Source organism: Cornus florida, unplaced genomic scaffold (genome assembly GCF_030987335.1).
Source record: "Cornus florida cultivar Cherokee Brave unplaced genomic scaffold, ASM3098733v1 CherokeeBrave_3.0.0_Hap2_Chr08, whole genome shotgun sequence".
Lineage (NCBI taxonomy): Eukaryota > Viridiplantae > Streptophyta > Magnoliopsida > Cornales > Cornaceae > Cornus > Cornus florida.
In genome coordinates, this window is record NW_026775578.1 from 7,961,941 (window position 1) to 7,982,383 (window position 20,443).

Genomic DNA, 20,443 nt, shown 5'->3' on the forward strand with positions numbered 1-20,443 from the left:
TTCTTGGAACCCCACCGACAGCATATATATATATATATATTATATATATTTATAACATCATTGTTTTATATATATATATATATAATATTAAAACAATGATGTTATAAATATATATATATATATATATATATATTTAATATATATATATATATATTTAATATTATAATTTATAAAAATATTATATATATATATATTCACACTCCATCAATCAGGTACAAGTCCATATATTTTCAAGTTATGGACCAATCCGAAATTTCTCATCGTATTAGCACTACATTGGTGGGCTGTTCAAATTATATTATTTGGACCCAAGCTATGACCAGCTTTCTCAAAGGTAAAAAATTTTGGCGCATTTTCACTGGTGATATCCTCGAGCCCGTGCGGGAGGAAACTGAAACAAAAGAAAAATATGGTAACCGTCTTGAAGAATGGGACAACAAAAATCATCAGATTATCACTTGGTTTTGCAATACCTCTATCTCATCCATTAGTATAGAATTTGGTCGTTTTGATTCTGCAAAATCTATCTGGAATTTTTTGAAGCACCGTTACACCACCATTGATCTCGCCCATCAATATCAACTTCTGACCAATCTTCACAACAAAACTCAACAGCCTGGTCAATCTATTAGTACTTTTGTCTATGAAATGCATGCTATTTGGGATCAACTATCTCTTTCTGAACCCACTTGGTCGTGTGCTTCTGATGCTACAAAGTTTACTACCTATCGAGATGAGCAACGTGTGATCATGTTTCTCATGGCTCTTCAACCTTCATTTGAACCCGTTCGAGCCTCTCTTCCTCATCGGCATCCTCTGCCTACCTTAGAAGATGCTATAACCGAGCTTCTTTCAGAAGAAACTCGTCTGAGTACATCTTAACCTTCGGCTTCAGATGCAGTTCTTGTTACTCATTTTCCCAAAAAGAAATTGACGTCATCCTTTTCCTCTCCAAGGGAGTGTAACTACTATCACAAAACAGATCACGTTGTATTAACTTGTCCCACCAGAGTTTGCAAGTTTTGCAACATGAAAAGCCCAGGTCACTACCAGAGTGACTGTCCCAAGAATTGGCAATCTCGCATTAATTCTTCTAAAGGTTCTTCATCTAGACACAATCATCCATCTTCCTCCATCACTACTGGCACTGCTGAGGGATATTGTCCTCCTGCTTCTACAGTCGCACAGATGTCCACCAACGATATCGAGGCCCTTCTGAGACAAATTATCTCTAATAATGGTACTCCTTCTTCCACTGCCATGTCAGTTACCCAGGTAATTCTTGGTTTTTTGATTCTGGTTGCTGTAATCACATGATCTCTGATTCTACAATATTTTCTAAACATCATCCTACCATCAATACACCTACAATTCATACAGCTAAAAGGTCTCACTTACATGTCAATCACGTCGGTCAAATTTCTACTCCCAATGTCTCACTCTCAAATACATTTCATATACCAAAACTTACAATCAATCTTATCTCTGTTGGTCATATATATGAACTTGGACTTAATGTCATTTTTTCTTCTTCTGGTTGTCATGTACAGGATCCACAGATGGGGCAGACCTTTGGGATAGGCCGTAAAGTGGGACGTCTCTTTGAGCTCATCTATCTCCGCATTCCTTCTCATCGGCCCTCTACAGTTTCTACTGTTGCTTTAGCAACCTCTACTCCCTCATTTAGCCTTTGGCATTCTTGATTAGGTAATGTATCTGTTGGGCGCTTATGCTCTTTAGTGTCAACCGGTCAATTATGTTCAATTAAAAATGATGATGTAACTTGTTTACCTTGTTAACTTGCAAAACAACCTGCTTTACCTTTCAATAAAAGCACATCTATTACTACTGCTCCTTTTGACCTAGTTCACTCTGATGTATGGGGACCTTCTCCTCGCATTACAATAGGGGGATCCAAATACTTTGTTATTTTCATTAATGACTACTCACGATTTACCTGGCTATATCTCATGAAAAATCGCTCTGAACTACCCCAACTTTACTATGATTTTGCAAACATGGTCAAAACCTAGTTTTCCAGATCGATCAAGATTTTCCGCGCTGATAATGCTTTGGAGTAAAATGAAACAAATTTTTTAAAATTTCTTCGCCAACATGGAATGATCTCTCACTCTTCTTGTCCTGGTACATCCCAATAAAATGGACGGGCTGAACGTAAATATAGGCATATCTTAGACACTGTTCGCTCCCTCCTAATATCCAGTTGATGTCCTGAGCGTTTTTGGGGGGAAGCAGCTCTTACTGCTGTATACACCATCAATCGTTTTCCCATGCCTATTATTGAAAATCAATCTCCCTTTGAACGCTTATATGGGATCTTTCCTGCTTATAATCTTCTTAAAGTTTTTTGGATGTCCTTGTTTTGTCTTACTTCAGCCTCATGAACGTACCAAATTAGAGCCTTGGGCTTGTCTATGTTGTTTTCTAGGTTAAGGAATTAAACATAAAGGATACCGATGTTGGGATCCCATTTCCAGACGTCTTCGTGTCTCTCGTCATGTAATCTTTTGGGAACACAAAATGTTCTTTTCTCTCTCCAAATTCTATTTATCTCCATCTTCTACTCCCTTATTCTTTATTGATTCTTTAGTTGAACTCTTCCCAGACGACATAGATACAATATCTTCATCTGAGCTTCCAAACACTATCTCATCTACTCCAGAAACAACGTCTTCATCTAAGCTCCCACAAATGGCTTTACCTGACGAATCTGCTTCATCTGATGGTCCTAATACTGAATCTTCTTCATTAAATACCATCACTACTGCTCAACCTCCTCGCAAATCTAATCGGGTAAGAAAACCTCTTAGTCATTTACATAATTTTCAGTGTTTCTCTACTATCATGTCTCATCATAAGCCTCAATCATATCGTGAGGCTAGTTCTAACCCCCTTTGGCAGCAAGTTATGACAGAAGAACTACAGGCTCTCACACAAGCTCATACCTGGGACATGGTTGTTCTTCCCTCTGACAAAACTGTTGTTGGCTGTAAATGGGTTTACAAAATCAAAACTCATTCTGATGGGTCAGTAGAACGATATAAAGCTCTTTTGGTTGCAAATGGATTCACCTAAGAATATGGCATTGACTATGAGAAAACATTTGCCCCTGTTGTTCGACTTATTTTTGTCCGTAGCCTATTGGCTGTTGCAGTAACTCGTAAGTGGGAATTATTTCAAATGGATGTGAAAAATGCCTTTCTCAATGGTGATCTCACTGAAAAAGTACATATGAAACCTCCTCCAGGATATGACCATTCTCGACATCAAGTCTGTAAACTTCGTCGAGCACTGTGTGGTCTTAAATAAGCTCTAAGAGCTTAGTTTGCAAAATTTAAGTATACAATTGGAGATTTTGGATTTACCTCAAGCTCATATGATTCTAGCCTTTTTATCTATAAGAATGACTCTGGTATTACGTTTCTCTTACTTTATGTTGATGACATGATAATCACTGGCAATGATCTTGCAGGTATCTCTGCACTTGAAAATTTTCTCAGTCATCATTTTGATACGAAGGATCTTGGGCACCTCCACTATTTTCTAGGCTTGGAGATTCTCTCTGATTCGGATGGCTATTATCTCTCCCAAGCCAAGTATTCTTCTGACATTTTTGCTCGTGCTGGTATCACTGATTGCAAGGCAGTTCCTACTCCACTTGAGCCAAATGTTAAGCTCACTCCTCTAGATGGTACATTCCTCAGTGATGCCACATTGTATTGATAATTGGTTGGCAGTCTGGTATATCTCACTGTTACTCGACCTGACATCGCCTCTGCTGTGCATCTTGTCAGTCAGTTCATTTTTGCTCCTTGATCTACTCATTATACCGTTGTACTACACATTCTTTGATACATTAAAGGGACTATGTTTCATAGTATTCACTTTTCTAGTCATTTTTCACTTGAGCTACGTGCCTACTCTGATGCTGATTGGGCAGGTGATCCAACTAACCGGCGTTCTACTACTGGCTTCTGTTTATTTCTTGGTAACTCTCTTATTTCTTGGCGCAGCAAAAAGCAATCCGTTGTTTCCAGGTCTAGTACAGAAGCTGAATACCGTGCCCTTGTTGATTTCACACAAGAACTTATTTGGCTTCAATGGCTCCTAACAGATATGGGTGTTTCTCATTCCACTGGCACTATTCTTTATTGTTGCTCATAATGATGTTTTTCACGAATGCACCAAACATATTGAAATTGATTGTCATATTGTGCGTCAACAAGTTACTCGGGGAACTGTACGCCTTCATTCTGTAACTTCCACTGATCAAACCGCTGACATCTTTAGCAAAGCTCATCCGCCAGGCAGATTTCGAGAATTAGTTTCCAAACTCAAATTGGTTTTTGCTTTACCACCTTGAGCTTGAGGGGGGATGTTAATATAAAGATTTTGTGTATCTTATTATAACCGTTGTATTCTGATTCTTGCTGTGATTCTTACCGTGATTATATCTTAATCACAATTGTAATGACCAGGTCATTTCTCTTTCTTTCTTTTTTCGGCAAATTTCATTTTTTCGTCTTTTTCCCTATTTCGTCTTTTTCTCGTTTGTCGTTTTTCCTTACATAACCTCACTTTTTGTGCTCGAATTTGATTTCAGCTTTACATACATTCATGATATATAATTTCCATGATATCTATATTTTTACTTTTGTTGAAAAGCATGCTTGATATTTACTTTCCTTGTAAATAGCATGGATGCATGACTTCTTGTAATTATTCATAACTTTTGGGGTTTTATGGTAATTAAATAAAGTAATTATTTTTCATCTTAGGGACTATTTTGTAATTTAATTTAGAAGATATTTTTAAAAATGACCTTTTTACAATTTTCAAAAAATGTGACAAGTGTCACATTCTCATGGTGCCACTTGTTGGCATTAGGGTGGGTAGACTTGGGAGCATGATCTTATAACATTTGGAGGGTAGAGATTCACCCATTTGTTGTCCTAGGATACGAGCACTTGTTGGCATTGATGGTTGACAAGTGTAGGCTCAATGATAAGTCTTGAAAGTTTATATAGGATGGTGACAAGTGTAGGCTTCACAATTGGTCTTGCATTATGTGTGTGTGAGAGGTAGTGCAAGAGCACCTAGTGAGTGGAGAATCCCACCATATTTAGTTAGGGTTTGTGCCTTTATTTCATTTCATCACTTTCCTCTCAAGAACTCTAACTTAGCCATCATGGAAGGAAAAACTTGACTCAAGGCTTTGACCTCATTTTTGACCTCCTTCCACTCACCCTAGACCATAAAGTTTGGAATACAAAAACTTTGCCTCACCTTCCTCTTCATAACCCTAAAAGAAAAACTTGAAATTCCTTTGCTTCCCTTGGATTTAAGAGGAACAATCCTCTTGTGAGGTAGGGGTGGTTGTATGTTTATCCTCTTTGGGTTTTATATATATTGGAGCTTAATATATATTGATTACATGCCTTTTAAATTCTTTTATTTGTATGTGAATAGAGATTTTATATGCTTAACTTAGGAATTGTGGATTAAAGCATGTATATGACTATTAAATTGTATAGGTATGTTATTGTTTAATGATTTGCCTAATACTTGTGATTTCATTGAGGGTTTATTATGAATATCTTGAAATTGCACTTATGTTGTTAAGTAATGGAGCTTTCATTGAAAGTTTAGTATAAAAATCTTGTATGCAGCACTTGAAATTACTTGTAGGTAAATTACTATATTACATGATTAGTAATTGTGGCTTACATTAATATTAAATTCATATGGCATAATATGTAGTATCATTAGCTTACCACTTTAGATATGAAACCTTAGGGCATGGTTTGTGTAGTTTTACCCTACTTGTGCTTGGTAAGTAGTTCCATGCATTGAGATTATATAAATGTCATGGACTTATTGATTTTTGGAAGCTTATAAGGATATGAAATGTTGACGGCTAGGGTTTGGCTCTAGTATGGAGGGTAAGAATTCTCCTAAGTCATAGTGCACACTAGGTTGTACCTTGTGGGTCGTAATTATTTAAAATAACTTGTATGGTCTTATGGCCACATATCCCAGTCTTTCCATTATTTGATTTCGCGTTACTTTCCAAGTTGTAAATCATGGATTTCTTGTAGCTTGTGATTTGGTAATCCTAGTTTTAATGTGGTTAGTGTACTTGTTTATGTATACTTGCATACTACGTGTTTATAGTTTCAAATATTTGTATAGCTTGAGATGATCCCTTAGAGTACCATGGAAATATAGACGTTAGGTGGAATGCACCCTTGTGATGGTCTATGTTTGGTTCACATTATACTTGAAACTATAAGGTATGCGCATGCACCACATCCTACGAGTAACTTGATTACTGACCCTAGTTGTTTGGGTTGTTTTGCAGGTAAAGAGACTTTGTTTTGGGATGCATCACATCCCTAAATTATTTTGATGCCTTGAAGTATTTTGTTATATTTTTGAAAACATGCAAGTGTTAGCATGTAGTATCATTTTGGTGAAAAACGCTATTTTTGCCTTGAAATATGTAATGTGTACCTAAGTACACTTTTTGATACTTATTTTGTATGTACAACATGAAGCTAAGGGCCATTAACTTGATGTTCACAAGCATGCTATAAAATTTCAAGTATTGTAAATATAGCCTATTGAGAAAATTAGTGGTTTGACATGTCAAAAATTGTAATTGAGTTGTAATGAGGCCGTAGGCCATTGTAGCGCGTCTACTACATCATTTTACATTTGTGTGCATACTCATATCTCACAAAACTCTTAAGTTTTGACTTTTGAACTAATTATGGATAAATTATGGATTTTTATAAAAAAAGTTCATGCATTAGAGTAGGTTTTAAGTTCTCTTTTGTTTTAGCATGTTAGGGATGCTCTTTTGAGGTTAATGAATGTTTTTAAGCAAGTACGGATCATATGGGATGCATGCACAACCTTAGAATTAGACCAAGGACCTTTTTCCTAGCATTATAGTAGCTTTTCGAGGTGTTTCGGTCGACCGAAACACCAATTCGGTCGACCGATGGCTTTTGGAAGCTTCAATGCACAGTAAATAATCAATTCCAGTAGCCATTTTTACTGTTTTGGGTCATTTCGGTCAACCGATGGCCTATTTCGGTTGACCGATGCACCAATTCGGTTTACCGAACCAGCCACACCTCAAAAACAAGATTTCAGAAAAGTTTTTGCCAGTTTTGGTTTATTTCGGACGACCGAAACTCCCCTCATACACATGTCTTCCAGATTTTGTTCCAGCACTAAAGTTTCGACTTCAAATGGCCATAACTCATTTGTTTCTAACCCAAATGGGGTGATTCTTGAGCCTAAACTCAAGGATTTTGAGTCAGCTTTCCAATGGTACTAATTTCATTCTCAGATTCAAATCATAGCGGAAGTTATTCAGGTTTTAGTTGGAGGGTGTCAGTTTTCGCTTAAACCGAAAAATGGCGTTTTATGGGATTTTTGTCCAAAGTTCTTAGAACCTCTTAAAATGTTGTGAAATGATTTGTTTAGGTTTTGTGGACCTTATTTGACTTGTTTAGAGTCAAATTTCCCTTCTCAATTATACATTGACCATTTTGCCCTTGATTGATGAATTTTGCACGTTTTGACTCTTAATTCCTTTTTTTTTTTGCTTTCTTTAACTTCCATGACTTCATGGAAGGTCACACCAGTGTCTTAGGGATGACTTTTAACTCTAGAGACCTTGGTTTATCTCTTCCGCATTTCGGATCCGTTACTGGATTAACTTACGAGTCATCAATGACGCATCAAGTTGAAAAACTTGAACAATTGTATAGCCGTTGTACAATAGACTATAAATAGGCTCCTTTGTACATGCTCCAAACATAATTCTACATACATCAATTCTGTATCACTCTCATATTGCATCTTTGTCTCTCTAACTCTGTTAATCAACACTTTGTTTGCCAGCTACTGATGGATACACTTTATAAACACGTTCAAATACTCTTTTAGCTATGAATTAAAAATAATGTCAATATATATATTGAATTCACGATCATATTTCACTGATGATCCCATTTCAGGTACAAGAATAAATACACAAATAAAATTGCAACAAAATAAGAGGAGCATGAGGTGTAAAAAAAAAAAATGAAAAAGAAATAAATAAACGTAATATTTAAATCCACAACCATCTAAAGGAATAAAATTAGATTTTCAAAACTAGTACATAATTTGGAGTATAAGTGTTTTAAGAACAGGGGTACTTACCTCATAAGATTGAGAAGAAAAGTCTGAATTCTTTCAAAAATTTGAAACTAATAAGATCTGGTCATTAACGATACAAATGCAATCAAATTGGAGAAGCCAAAAATCTGGTCATGTAATGCTCCACCATATTCTCCTATTTTCTTTGTCGATCAGACAAACAAAGTGCCATAAACCTGTAACATGTTAAGGCTCTTATGCATCGAATGCATCTATATCTTTCAAAAATTTGATCATCTGATCGTTCAATTGTTGCTCTCAATTTTGGGATCGCCTTCATCATCATCCTTCAGCATATTTGCTCTCTTATGTTTGAGGAGGAATGGTTTAAGAGTCAGTCATATCTTATGTTGCAGGATTCTATGGCTAGTCCCAGCATTCTAAACCTAGATAGCTTTCGTGGCTTATTTCTTATTAGTGGGATCTCTTCTGCTTTAGCCCTTGTCATATTTTTGATTGGGCGTGTCAAAAACTATATTAGAAACCTGTTTCTGCAAGTAAATTTAATTTTCATGTTAAAGAACCTCTTCGTTGAAAATACTATCATGCATTGAAGAAACCAATGTTGCAAGACAACTATTTTGAAGTTCTTCACCTATTGATCCTTTGTTTGCCAGCTACTGATGGATGCACTTTATAAACACGTTCAAATACTCTTTTAGCTATGAATTAAAAATAATGATGTTAATATATATATATATATATATATATACATATTGAATTCACGATCATATTTCATTGATGATCCCATTACAGGAACAAGAATAAATGCACAAATAAAATTGTAACAAAATAAGAGGAGCATGAGGTGTAAAAAAGAAAAAGAAAAAAAGAAAACGTATTTAAATCCACTACCATGTAAAGGAATAAAATTATATTTCCAGAACTAGTACAGAATTTGGAGTATAAGTGTTTTAAGAACAGGGGTACATTCTCCTATTTTTTTATTTTTTATTGGAATAATGTATTCATTTTGTTTTTATGGAATAGTTTTTTTTTTGGCCAGATCTTTTAGAATACTTGACTATCTACTTTGGGCACGATGTAATGAACAATTGGTGTTCACTTCCATAATGTAAACTGACATCGAAAGTCACAAAGAGGAAGGTGAGTGGTGGCTCGAAGACGGGTTGAAGATGAAGCGGGGAGGGAGGAGAAAGAGAGAGAGGTGGGGCAAGGTAAATCTTCTAATTTAACATTATACATATATTACAATAAAATAATATATATATCCATTGAGCCACGTGTCTTGTTTTTGTCCTTTGGCGGGGAAATTGCACATGCAATTCCCACGCAACTTTTACCTTGGCTCAGGCCCTCAACAACACACACACACACACACACACCCACAATATATATATATATATATAGCACATACTGCTCTTCTCTTACATTTAGAGAGAGAGAGGCTTGCATAGGGTAGGTCTGAGAGAGGGTTTGCTGAGGGTGGATTTGCAGAGAGTAATCGAAATTTCAACATGAGTGGGTTTTCAATTCTTGTTCGTGGTGCTAATAAATCCAATGAGAAGGTTATTGGGGAGTATTTCCAGACTTTTGGCGTGGTGACTTCCATAGAATTGGAGGAATATGGCTGGTGTTGTGTCTCATTTTTTGAGTCTACCCCTGTGCATGCTTGTCTTAGGCGTGTAGTGCATTTCATTGATAGCCGGAAGGTATGCCTTCAAATTATGTTAAACCTTCTGTGGGTGTCACCCATTAGAGGCTGACATGGCATGATTGATAAGTCAACGCGACCCCAACCAAATCCCTCGTGGCGATTTAAAAAGTCAAAAGCCTTGAGAGACCAACTCTCGAGCACATCAAGCCCTTGTATCACCCCAGGCCCATTAAGCCCTGGCATCGATCCAGGCCCATCAAGCCTCGAATGATCAAACTTCGAGCACTCTAAGTCCTGGTATCACTCCAGGCCCAGCAAGCCTCAAGAACCAATCCTCGTGGTGATTTGAAAAGTCAAAAGCCTTGAGAGACATCAAGCCCTAAGAATGGCAAATTCCCCATCCCCGCCGGGGCCCCGCCCCGTTTATAACGGAGATGAGGATCCTTTTAGCTAAATGGGAATGGGGATGGTGGCAAATTTTGAATCCCTGCCGGGGCCAGGGCTGGGGATGGGGTAAACCCGTCCCGTCCCGATTAAGTGTGAAATTACTAATATACCCTTACATATAATAATTTATTACTAAATTAGATTTATTATATATATGAAAATAAGAAAAAAATATGTTTTTTTTTTAATAAAAAAATTATGAAGCCTGGGCCGAGGGCTGGACGGGGCGGGGACGGGGATAAGGTGCAGGGGGCGGGGGCGGGTATGGGGATTCTGGCAAAATTTTAAGTGGGGATGGGGGCAGGGATGAGGAATGAAAAATGCATCGGGGATGGGGATGGGGAATGGAATCCCCGCCCCATCCTGCCCCATTGCCATCCCTATCAAGCCCTAGTATCACCCTAGGCCCATTAAGCCCTGGTATCGATCCAGGCCCATCAAGCCTCGAATGATCAAGCTTCAAACACTCTAAGCCCTGGCATCGCTTCAGGCCCATCAAGTCTCGAGGAACCAATCCTCGAGCATACTAAGCCCTGGTATCGCCCTAGGCCCACCATGCCTCGAAAGATCAAACTTCGAGCGCTCTAAGTCCTGGCATCGCTCCAGGCCCATCAAGCCTCGAAAGATCAAGCTTCGAGCACCCTAAGCCCTGGCATCACTCCAGGCCCACCAAGCCTCGAGAAACCAATCCTCGAGTACTCCAAGCCCTGGCGTTATGTTAGACAACATCACTTTGAAGGACTGGAGTCCCAAAGGACTCGCTATTCAAGGATTGCCTATAGCATGAAACGAAGGTAGGGCCTTCGCAGCTATAGGGGATCTATGCTTGGAAAACTTAGGAAGATATTGGATTGGTAGATGAGAAGTCAAGAAGTGCCTTCGCTTTCAGCAAGGCCCAATTTGCAAGATGATGGGATTATATATATTATGACAGCAAACCTTAAAATCACATTTAATGTTATGTCAGGCTAGACCAACCGGCGGCCAAGTAACATTTAATGCCCTTGATTAAGGGAGAAGTGACATGGCAAAAAAGTGCAGGGCTCTAGAGGATTAGACCTCTCAGACTCCTAAATCTTCAAGATTACCCACATAATCCAGACCGGGAGAAATGCATGAAGCCATGCACGGAAAAGACCACTAGATAATAACCAATGGAACTCGGGCCTATAAATAGTGTTGTCCTATGAAGGAATAACAAAAACCCAGAAGAGGAAACTATCATAAGATATTGTATAATTGCCCTACTACCATCTTAATCTCGACAGTTGTTCTTTTTCTCCTCCTCTGACTCTAAGCATTTCCTTTGTTTCCTTCATATTTGTATTTCTGATATCACCATTACTTATTTGTTTATTGTTTGATCAAAAAGAACCCATATACCTTCTATTTTTTATTTTATTTTATATATATTGTCTGAAGATGATGGATGAATAATGGTGAATCTCTGTTTCTTTTTTCTTTTCTGTTCTTTTGGATTATTATATATAGATATTAGTTAACCAAAATTCTCTGTTCCTTCCCTGTATTGTTGCTTCTCTGTTTTAGATGTATTATGTTTGTCATTTTTTGTTAATTGGATGGTTTGATTCTTGCCTGCGCCTAAATTTTATGGGTTTTTAACAAAATTTCTTTCAACATTTTGGATTTCCAATTGTGTGCATCGTTTTTAGTCTGTAGATTCTTAAGTTTTATGGTTTTTTAACAAAATTTATGAAGATGATGGATGAACAATGGTGAATCTCTGTTTCTTTTTTCTTTTCTGTTCTTTTGGATTATTATATATAGATATTACTTAACGAAAATTCCCTGTTCTTCCATGTAGCTTTTCTATTATAGATGTATTATAATTTGTCATGTTTTTGTTAATTAATTGGATGGTTTGATGATTGCTAGTGTACATCCATACATATATATGCGCACATGTATACATTGACCATACATGTATGTAGTGACCCTTCTCCATTTAATGGATATCTCATTGAACTGTTATATTCTTTTACATTTGAAACTGCTCGATGACCAAGTGTTGTTAAACGACGAAACTTGTCAAATTTATGCAACCTTCTCGACAACGACACCCACTTGTCGATCTCATGCAAACAACTGTCAACGATGACCACACTAGTTGATTTGGTGTCAACAAGGCCGATCGATTTTGTGCACTCAATGATAGCTTTGTCTACGAACCAACCTGTTTTTCTTCGACAACAACCCCTCAACTTTACGCACCCATTCTAGCCGACAAAACTCGTTGATTTCAGGTTACTAGTTACCAATTTGGTCGATTACCGGTGGTTCTCATAACCAGCTGTGACTGCATATTCTTCTATCCTCTACACTGGTGCTTCACCAAATATCAATGTCATAATCCCATTGTGTTGCATACCCAAAAATCAACAGTGTTTGTGAAGTAATCAAAGTATTACACACACAAATTTGCAAAATAAACTCATTTTTTAGATGGGCTTGTTCGGCAACGACCCATCGCTTTCGTCAACCCGTTTGGATTGACGATCCACCCGTCGATTTCATTCTACCATTTTGTCAACAAAAATTGTCAATTTCAGACCCCTGTTAGTCGATGAGCCAATGATTATCTTACCGGTCTATAAACAAGTTCTCGATGATTCTCCCCAGTAAAAATATTAAAATGACACATGTTCTCTCTGTTAATATCTTCGCCAAATGTATAGTCTGGGTATACTTCTATGGTATCATTCTTTATACATGCTAAACTTGTCTACTTACAGTATGTTGACATTAAAGACTAGCCTTTGTCATTACTTTTAGTATGTCTTCTTATGGTACATGATCTTTGTCATTGGCATTTCAGTAGTTTCACTTTTGATAGGGTATGTACTGTTACATTCTAGTTCTTAATTATTTACTTCTCTAAATATATTGTTTTTTGGATGAACCTTTATGGTGTCAATGATTCTTCTCTCCACTTTTTGCTTTTCTCCTTACATCATTGATGAGTCAGTATATAAGCGTACAACTAGGGATGGCAAATTTCCCATCCCCGCCAGGGCCCCGCCCAGCCCCGTTTATAGCGGGGATGTGGATCCTTTTAGCTAAACGGGGATGGGGATGGGGGCAAATTATGAATCCACGCCGGGCCTAGGGCCGGGGATGGGGTAAACCCGCCCCGCCCCGATTAAGTGTAAAGTTACTAATATACCTTTACATATAATAATTTATTACTAAATTAGATTTATTATATATATGAAAATAAGAAAAAATGTGTTTTTTTTTAATAAAAAAATTATGAGGCCAGGGCCGGGGGCGGGGACGGGGGGCGGGTATGGGGATTCTGGCAAAATTTTAAGCGGGGATGCGGAATGAAAAATGCATCGGAATCTATTGGAAGTTTTACTTTTGGCAGGCCTGGTAGGAATAGGTTCATAAATGCCATGATAGTTATGAGCGATTATCCAATTACTTTGGCATAGAAACTGAAATCACTATAACTTCCTAGATTGTCAGAAACCAAACCTTTGGTTAGAAATTAAATATAAATTTGCCGCGCTTGATCTATTGTTGTTCTACTTGTTTTTCCTTTTTCGTAGTATTCAGCTTTTGCCAATTTGCTGCTTCTCTTTGAGCTGTAACTGAATGTGCCTAATCATGCATGGCGAAGCATCCATAAATTCTATGACAAAAAAAATTTAAACATTTTGACTTTCAACTCAGATTGCATTATATGTTTCTTCAATGCAGGTGCTTGTGGCCAAAGCAATATCGAAGGCCGAAAAAGAATCCTCTCGGCTTTCAAAATCGAAGAACAGAAGCACAAGGGATCTTAGGAAGCGTGCTGCAAAATCCATCCCGGTCCATGGAAAAGCTATTCCTGCCAATGAAGATGCCGGCAATGAAGTTGATAATGCTGGCGATGAAGTTGATGATGCTGGTCCTGACTTTCTGGCCATTCTTTTTCTGGCTTTGGGAATACCGTTGCTGCAGGTGGTGGTGGTGGTGGTGGTGATGGTGATCTTGCTTGGTCTCATCGAGCTCATTTCTATGTTCATCTTTTAACTTGTGGCTCACTTTTTTTAGTTCACAATTGCTTTTGAGTTGAAGTTCTTGGGAGTATGTTTGTTGAGTTTGGTTGAGTGTGGTGTCCTTTGATCAGAGGCATGGACTTTAGATTTTAAAAAAGTTATTATTTTCTTTTTTAATGAGAATGCCAAAGCTAAGTTTATCAAATTTTTGCCCTCTACTAATATCATTGTTAGTGCAAAAAAAAAAAAAAAAAATCTAATGAAGCACATTTGACCTAATACTATACTGGATTGGACCTAAAATTTTGGCTTAGTTTCTTATCCAAGCTTTTAGGTTTAAAGAAAATTGGGCCTGCATGTATTCTTCCAAACTTTGTTGTTATAGAAACTAGCTTGCCACGGTATTGACAAGTAAGAACCGGATTTACCCATTTAAAGGGTAGGCCACCTAGGTTCAGAGAAGCTATTACATGATTAAGAATTTTTTTTTTATATTTTTTATTTATTTATTTATTATTATTTTTAATCGAAACAAAGATACAGAGAGGGCAGAAGCCCAAACAAAACAAATCACAAAACATTACCCCGGAAGAGGAGGAAGATCCTTCTCAATAGCACAGAGGAGCCATTCAGGCCAAATGTCCCACAACAAATCTAACGAGTGAGAGCGAAGGGAAGACTTGCATATGGCATGAGCCACGCTATTGCAAGAGCGAGGAGCCCAACACAGCGAGCAATCCACCAAAGAGCCCATTAGAAAATGAATATCTTCCATCACAGTCAAAAGAGAAGAAGACGAAGGGGAAAGGGTCATCACTGATAAATAATCACCTTCAATGTCCACATGTTGATACCCCCAGTCGCACAAAAGAGAGAGGCCCTCCCTAAGGATAATGGCTTCAGCCATTTCAGCAGAGCCAATGAAAGCCTTAAAAATAGAAGCAATTTCAATAGGGTAGCCAGAGGAATCACAGAGGATAAAGCCCCCTCCACCCTCACCGCAACCAGATGAAAATGAAACATCACAATTCATTTTCAGACGCCCCATAGCAGGAGGTAACCACCGAGAAGGAGCATGCGAGCGAGGAAACGACGGAGGAGATAGCAAAACCTGTTGAGAAATAACCTCGGCAAACTCTTGAAAAAAAGAAATGGCCTTTCGAACTACCTCTAAAACATCACACTGAATATGCTTAAAATGAAGGTCGTTCCTAGCCTTCCAAATATACTAACAGATAGAGCTCCCCAGACCACACAAATCATGAAAAAGGTGGCAACGTTTCCAGCGAGTCACAAGAGAATCCCAAATATGGGACCAAGACCTGTTTTCTGAATCTGGTAAATTAACTTGAAGATGAGAAGCTTTCCACACTAAGCGAGAAAATGGGCAAGTGAAAATAAGGTGTGTAACAAATTCGTGAGAAAGGCTACATGTGGGACAAGTTGAGTCAGCCACCACTTTACGATAATAAAGCTTAGAAAGGGTAGGGATCCGTTCATGACAACATAGCCAAAGGAAGAAAAGAAATTTACGTGGAGCTTTGATTTTCCAAATGGCATTCCACAGGGACAATTTCACTTGAGAGTGACTGGAAGAGGGGAGGTGAGAGCTGTTAACCTCGTGAAGAGACCGGGCTAACCTATAAGCCGACTTAACAGAAAAATGGCCATCCGATGAGGGGGACCAGAACCGACGATCTGGACTACCTGACATCCCAAGAGGAATCTGCAAAATAAGGTTCGCATCCCTTAAATTGAAGTGTTGACGGATCAAATCACTGTTCCAAGACCTAGTGTTACGATTAATGAGCTCTTCAACCTTGTGCAAAGATGGATGAACAAAAGGAGTAGAAATAAAAGGTTTAGAGGGATTCGGCAACCAATGATCATCCCGAATGCTTATAGCAGCACCGTCTCCCACCCGCCAAGCAATACCTCGTCTAATAAGATTCTTGGAAGCGGAAATACCTCTCCAGCACCAGGAAGCATTAGCCGGACATGAGGAATTGAGAAAAGATTGATTCTAGAAATATTTTTGTTTGAAAACCGTAAAAAATAGAGAGTGATCATTCAAACTATCACCCATTTCTATTCACCAACCAAACTTAGCCAAGAGGGCGAGATTGAAATCCTCCAAGTCTCGAAAACCCAACCCACCTTGAGATTTAGAACAGCATAAATCGGACCATTTAACCCAATTAATTGGAGTGCCTTTATTTTTACCGGACCACCAAAAAAGACAAAAAATGCTAGTAATCTCCTTAGCATTGTGAAAGGGAATTTTGAAACATTGGAGAGCATAGATAGGAATAGCCGCAAGCACTGATTTAAGCATTGTTTCCCGTCCCGCCCTTGAAAGAAAATGACCTTTCATAGATTTCACCTTGTTACCCAATCTCTCTTTCAAAAATTTGAAGGCTTCTACTTTAGAACGATGAATAAGAGATGGAAGGCCCAAATATTTATTTGCCCAGCTAGAAGGATGAATGCGCATAAGGCGACATAGAGAAAGACGCAGAGACGGGTCCGTATTCTTGCTGAAAAAAGCACCAGATTTGGAAAAATTAACACGCTGCCCTGAAGTAGAGGAGAACAAGTCAAGAATGTCCATGAGTGTGGAAACCTCAGCAGCTTCAGCCCTATAAAACAGGATAGCATCATCCGCAAAGAGCATATAGCTAACTGGAGGAACGGATTGGCCAATTTGAATGCCGTGAATAGCATGGTTGCTTTCAGCATGCTTTAACAATGAACTTAGGCCCTCTGCACAAAGAAGAAAAAGAAGTTGAGATAAAGGATCTCCTTGGCGGAGACCCTTAGATGGTTAAAAGTACCTGCCAGCTTTGCCATTAATAACAACAGAGAAAGAAACTGAGGACACACAGGACATAATAATAGAGCACCATTTGGGGTGAAAACCAAAACCGTGAAGCATACCTGCGAGGAAGCTCCACTCAATGCGATCATATGCTTTCTCCATATCCAACTTTTAAGCGAGAAAACCTCTCTGTCCACTGGATTCAGATTTTAGATAATGCAAAAATTCGTGGACCATCAAGATATTTTCATGAATAATTCGGTTGGGCACAAAGGCAGATTGGTGATCAGAAATGAGCCGATGCATGTAAGGGCGGAAGCGGTTGGCTAAAGCCTTAGAAATTTTTTTATAAATAACATTGCATAGGGTAATGGGTTGAAAGTGAGACATTTTAGTAGGATGTTTAACTTTGGAGATAAGCACGAGATTTGTATGATTAATATGCGAAGAATATGACCCGATTCCAGGAAAGCATTGAAACCATTAAGAGGATCAACTTTAAAATCGTCCCAATGGCGTTGAAAAAAGAAAGGGGTGAAGCCATCAGGGTCGGGAGCTCTGAATGGGCCCATGGAAAATAAGGCTAGCTTTAATTCTTCCTCTGCGCCTCGTTTAAGAAGCTCATTGTTCATCTCTTTCGAAATGATAGAGGGGACCAAATGCCAGAAATTCTCCTCTGTTTGGAAAAGGTGTTGAACGTATTGCTCAGCAATGCCGCGAACGACTTCTTTTGAGTCCTGCCAAATACCCTGATCATCCTCAATACCGGAAATCTCATTTTTCCGACGGCGAATAATAGTTTTGCGATGAAAAAAGGCCGTGTTCTTATCCCCAAGATTAAGCCAAGCCAGACGAGACTTCTACTTCCAGAAAATTTCCTCATTGTGCAATTCGTCAGCCAGTTCCTTTTCAAGCCAAAAGATTTCAGAACGATCAAAAAGATTATCAGAAGATTTAAGAGAGGCTAATTGTGTTTGAAGCTGTTGGATCCGTTGAGAGGAATTGTGATTACGACCCCTGTTCCAACACTTAAGGTTAGCTTTGCAAGCTTTAAGTTTCTCTTTTAATCTAAAAAGATTGGATCCCTGACAAGGGAAAGCCCAAGAATCCTTAATAACGGTAGAATATTCCGGGAATTTGAGCCAGCGAGCATCGAAAAAGAACTGACGCGAACTAGAATTAACTTGAACATTGAGATCTAACAAAAGGGCCGCATGGTTCGAACCCGAGACTGGGAGATGCAAGAGAGAATAATGAGGAAAAACACGCAACCAGTCTTGAGAGCAAAGACCTCTATCAATCTGGGTCCAGATAGTATTATGATACTCCCTCTGATTACACCAAGTGTACGGGAATCCTTTAAACCTTGTATCCAAAAGATTACAATTCAACAAAAATTGAAGAAAATCACGTAGAGTCCAGGCTTCAGTAAAAGTACCTCCTCGTTTCTCCTGAGGATGAAGCATAGCGTTTGAAATCCCCGAGCAACAACCACCGAGAACAAAGGCTGGGTTGAAGACGTTGAAGGTAGCGCCACTGAGATGCTCGAATGGAATCATCACGCGATGCATAGACTACTGAAAAAGCCCAAGACCTACCAGGGAAACCAGCATCTACCACACAAGAAACTTGGAAATCCGAATAATCAAAAACTTGAACATCCAGACCACTGTAATAGAAGAGAGCCAAACTGCCCGCCATCTGACGGGGGGAATGCAAAACACTTCAAAATTGCCCAAAAGTCTACGGATACTGTCAATCTTCTCGTTTTGATTTTTAGTTTCTAAAAAACAAAAAATTTGTGGGGAATGGAGGTGGATGAGCCTCCTCAACTGGGAAATTGTCAGGGGTTTCCCCACACCCTGGCAATTCCACACCATAACTTTCATGTAGACTTTGGGGACCAATTCTGGCTGGTCGCCTCTACCCAATCAAATGACCTGTCAACCGAAGAGGAACCCTTGCAATTCGAACCACCATCCTCCAAAAATTGGTGCTGTTTTTTTAGAGTAAAAGTGTCGGTATCCGAATCCGAAACCACTTCCAAAAATTTTCGTTTGGCCCCCTTAGTATCATTCTTGGAAATTGAAGAAGGAATGGTAGCTCTAGCTTTCGGCTTTTAGTAATTTTGAACTGAATATCCTTTGGAAATCGGGATCTGCCCAACTTTTTGCAAGGCAGGGGAGAGAGAAACAGGTACGGTGCCCACCATAGAAACATCCTGATCAACCTTCGGAGCAACCTCCCGTTCCTCAGCGGCTTAGGCCTCTACAGAGGGAGAAGCGACTGAAATGCAAAAGGTTGGACCAATGCCCTGGACCAATAGAGGACCTGAGTTCATAACTTGGCCTAACAAATCCCTCACGCTAATATGGGCCGTAAACGGTAGAGTGGCCCATTTAAGGAAGTAGAACGGTTTATGAGAGGGCCCCCCAAACAAGTATATCCGCAAAAGTAAGTGTGGAGCCATTAAATTAGAATTAGAAAAGGAAAGGTCAATACCATCACTAGCTGAAGTAAAACCAGCTGTTGGCATCTCAATGGATGAACTGACATTTGACATGACGGATGAGGCCTGGGTAGTAAGAGTAGGAACTGTGATCTGTTGAGAACATGCGTCATGGATGACATCACGAGAGATTGATGCCTATTCACCATGGGAAAGAGAGCCCTCAGTGTCGGAAAACCCAATATTTGGCCGGAGAGATGCAACAGGAGCAAATGAGGGGTCTGTGGATGACACCAGCAAACCGGATGGACCTGCAAACCGCAGAGTAGGACCAAAAGGAAGATTGGCGGTGGTCCGATTAATGGAAGAAAGCTCCCCTACCTTGCACTTCTTAAGTGTATGCCCCAGACAGCCACAAAAATAACAAAAGGAAGGCAACATCTCGTACTAAAACGGGAATCCACTTGGGAGTGCCATCGATGACCAACCTGATACCCCGGCGAAGAGAGCGAGAGACATCTACTGAAATCTTTAGACGAAGAAATCTGCCACCATTTTTGGGATTTTCTTGAACCTCGACAACCTTAGCCTTAGGGAAAGAAGCGACAATCCGATGGCCAACACAATAATTATACCCTTCCAATGGCAGATTAGACGGATACACCCACAAATCAACTGTACTGAAGAGATCATCAGAAACCACCAGATTAGGTTTCCAAGGGATCAAACTAAGGAGATGATTTTCAAAATGCCACGGTCCAGACGACAGAACCCTTTGTTGAGTGGAGCGCTCTTTGAAGATAAACTGGAAAAAATTATTAGAAATATGTAGAACTTTAAGCGTAGAGTTGCAAAGCTAGACCTTATCT

At 39.0% G+C, this 20,443-nt stretch overlaps 2 protein-coding genes across 2 annotated transcripts; one reads left to right on the forward strand and one right to left on the reverse strand.

Moving 5' to 3' along the window:
* Positions 1-315: 315 nt before the first annotated feature.
* On the forward strand, positions 316-882 carry LOC132269658 (uncharacterized). Its single transcript, XM_059770910.1, has one exon. It carries the CDS (start codon positions 316-318, stop codon positions 880-882), a length of 567 nt encoding a protein of 188 aa, XP_059626893.1.
* A 17,103-nt stretch (positions 883-17,985) lies between these two features.
* LOC132269659 (uncharacterized) lies at positions 17,986-18,826 on the reverse strand. Its single transcript, XM_059770911.1, has 2 exons — positions 18,564-18,826; positions 17,986-18,490 (listed from the first exon to the last, which is right to left on the reverse strand). Exons 1-2 carry the CDS (start codon positions 18,824-18,826, stop codon positions 17,986-17,988), a joined length of 768 nt encoding a protein of 255 aa, XP_059626894.1.
* Between the last annotated feature and the right edge of the window lie 1,617 nt (positions 18,827-20,443).

Bases quoted from the DNA above. Each gene is read 5' to 3' on its own strand.
- LOC132269658 (XM_059770910.1), top strand. From the start codon at position 316: ATGACCAGCTTTCTCAAAGGTAAAAAATTTTGGCGCATTTTCACTGGT.
- LOC132269659 (XM_059770911.1), bottom strand. From the start codon at position 18,826: ATGGCGGGCAGTTTGGCTCTCTTCTATTACAGTGGTCTGGATGTTCAA. The intron at 18,491-18,563 runs GTACTTTTACTG...TTTGGATACAAG, and splicing joins TCCTCAGGAGAAACGAGGAG to GTTTAAAGGATTCCCGTACA.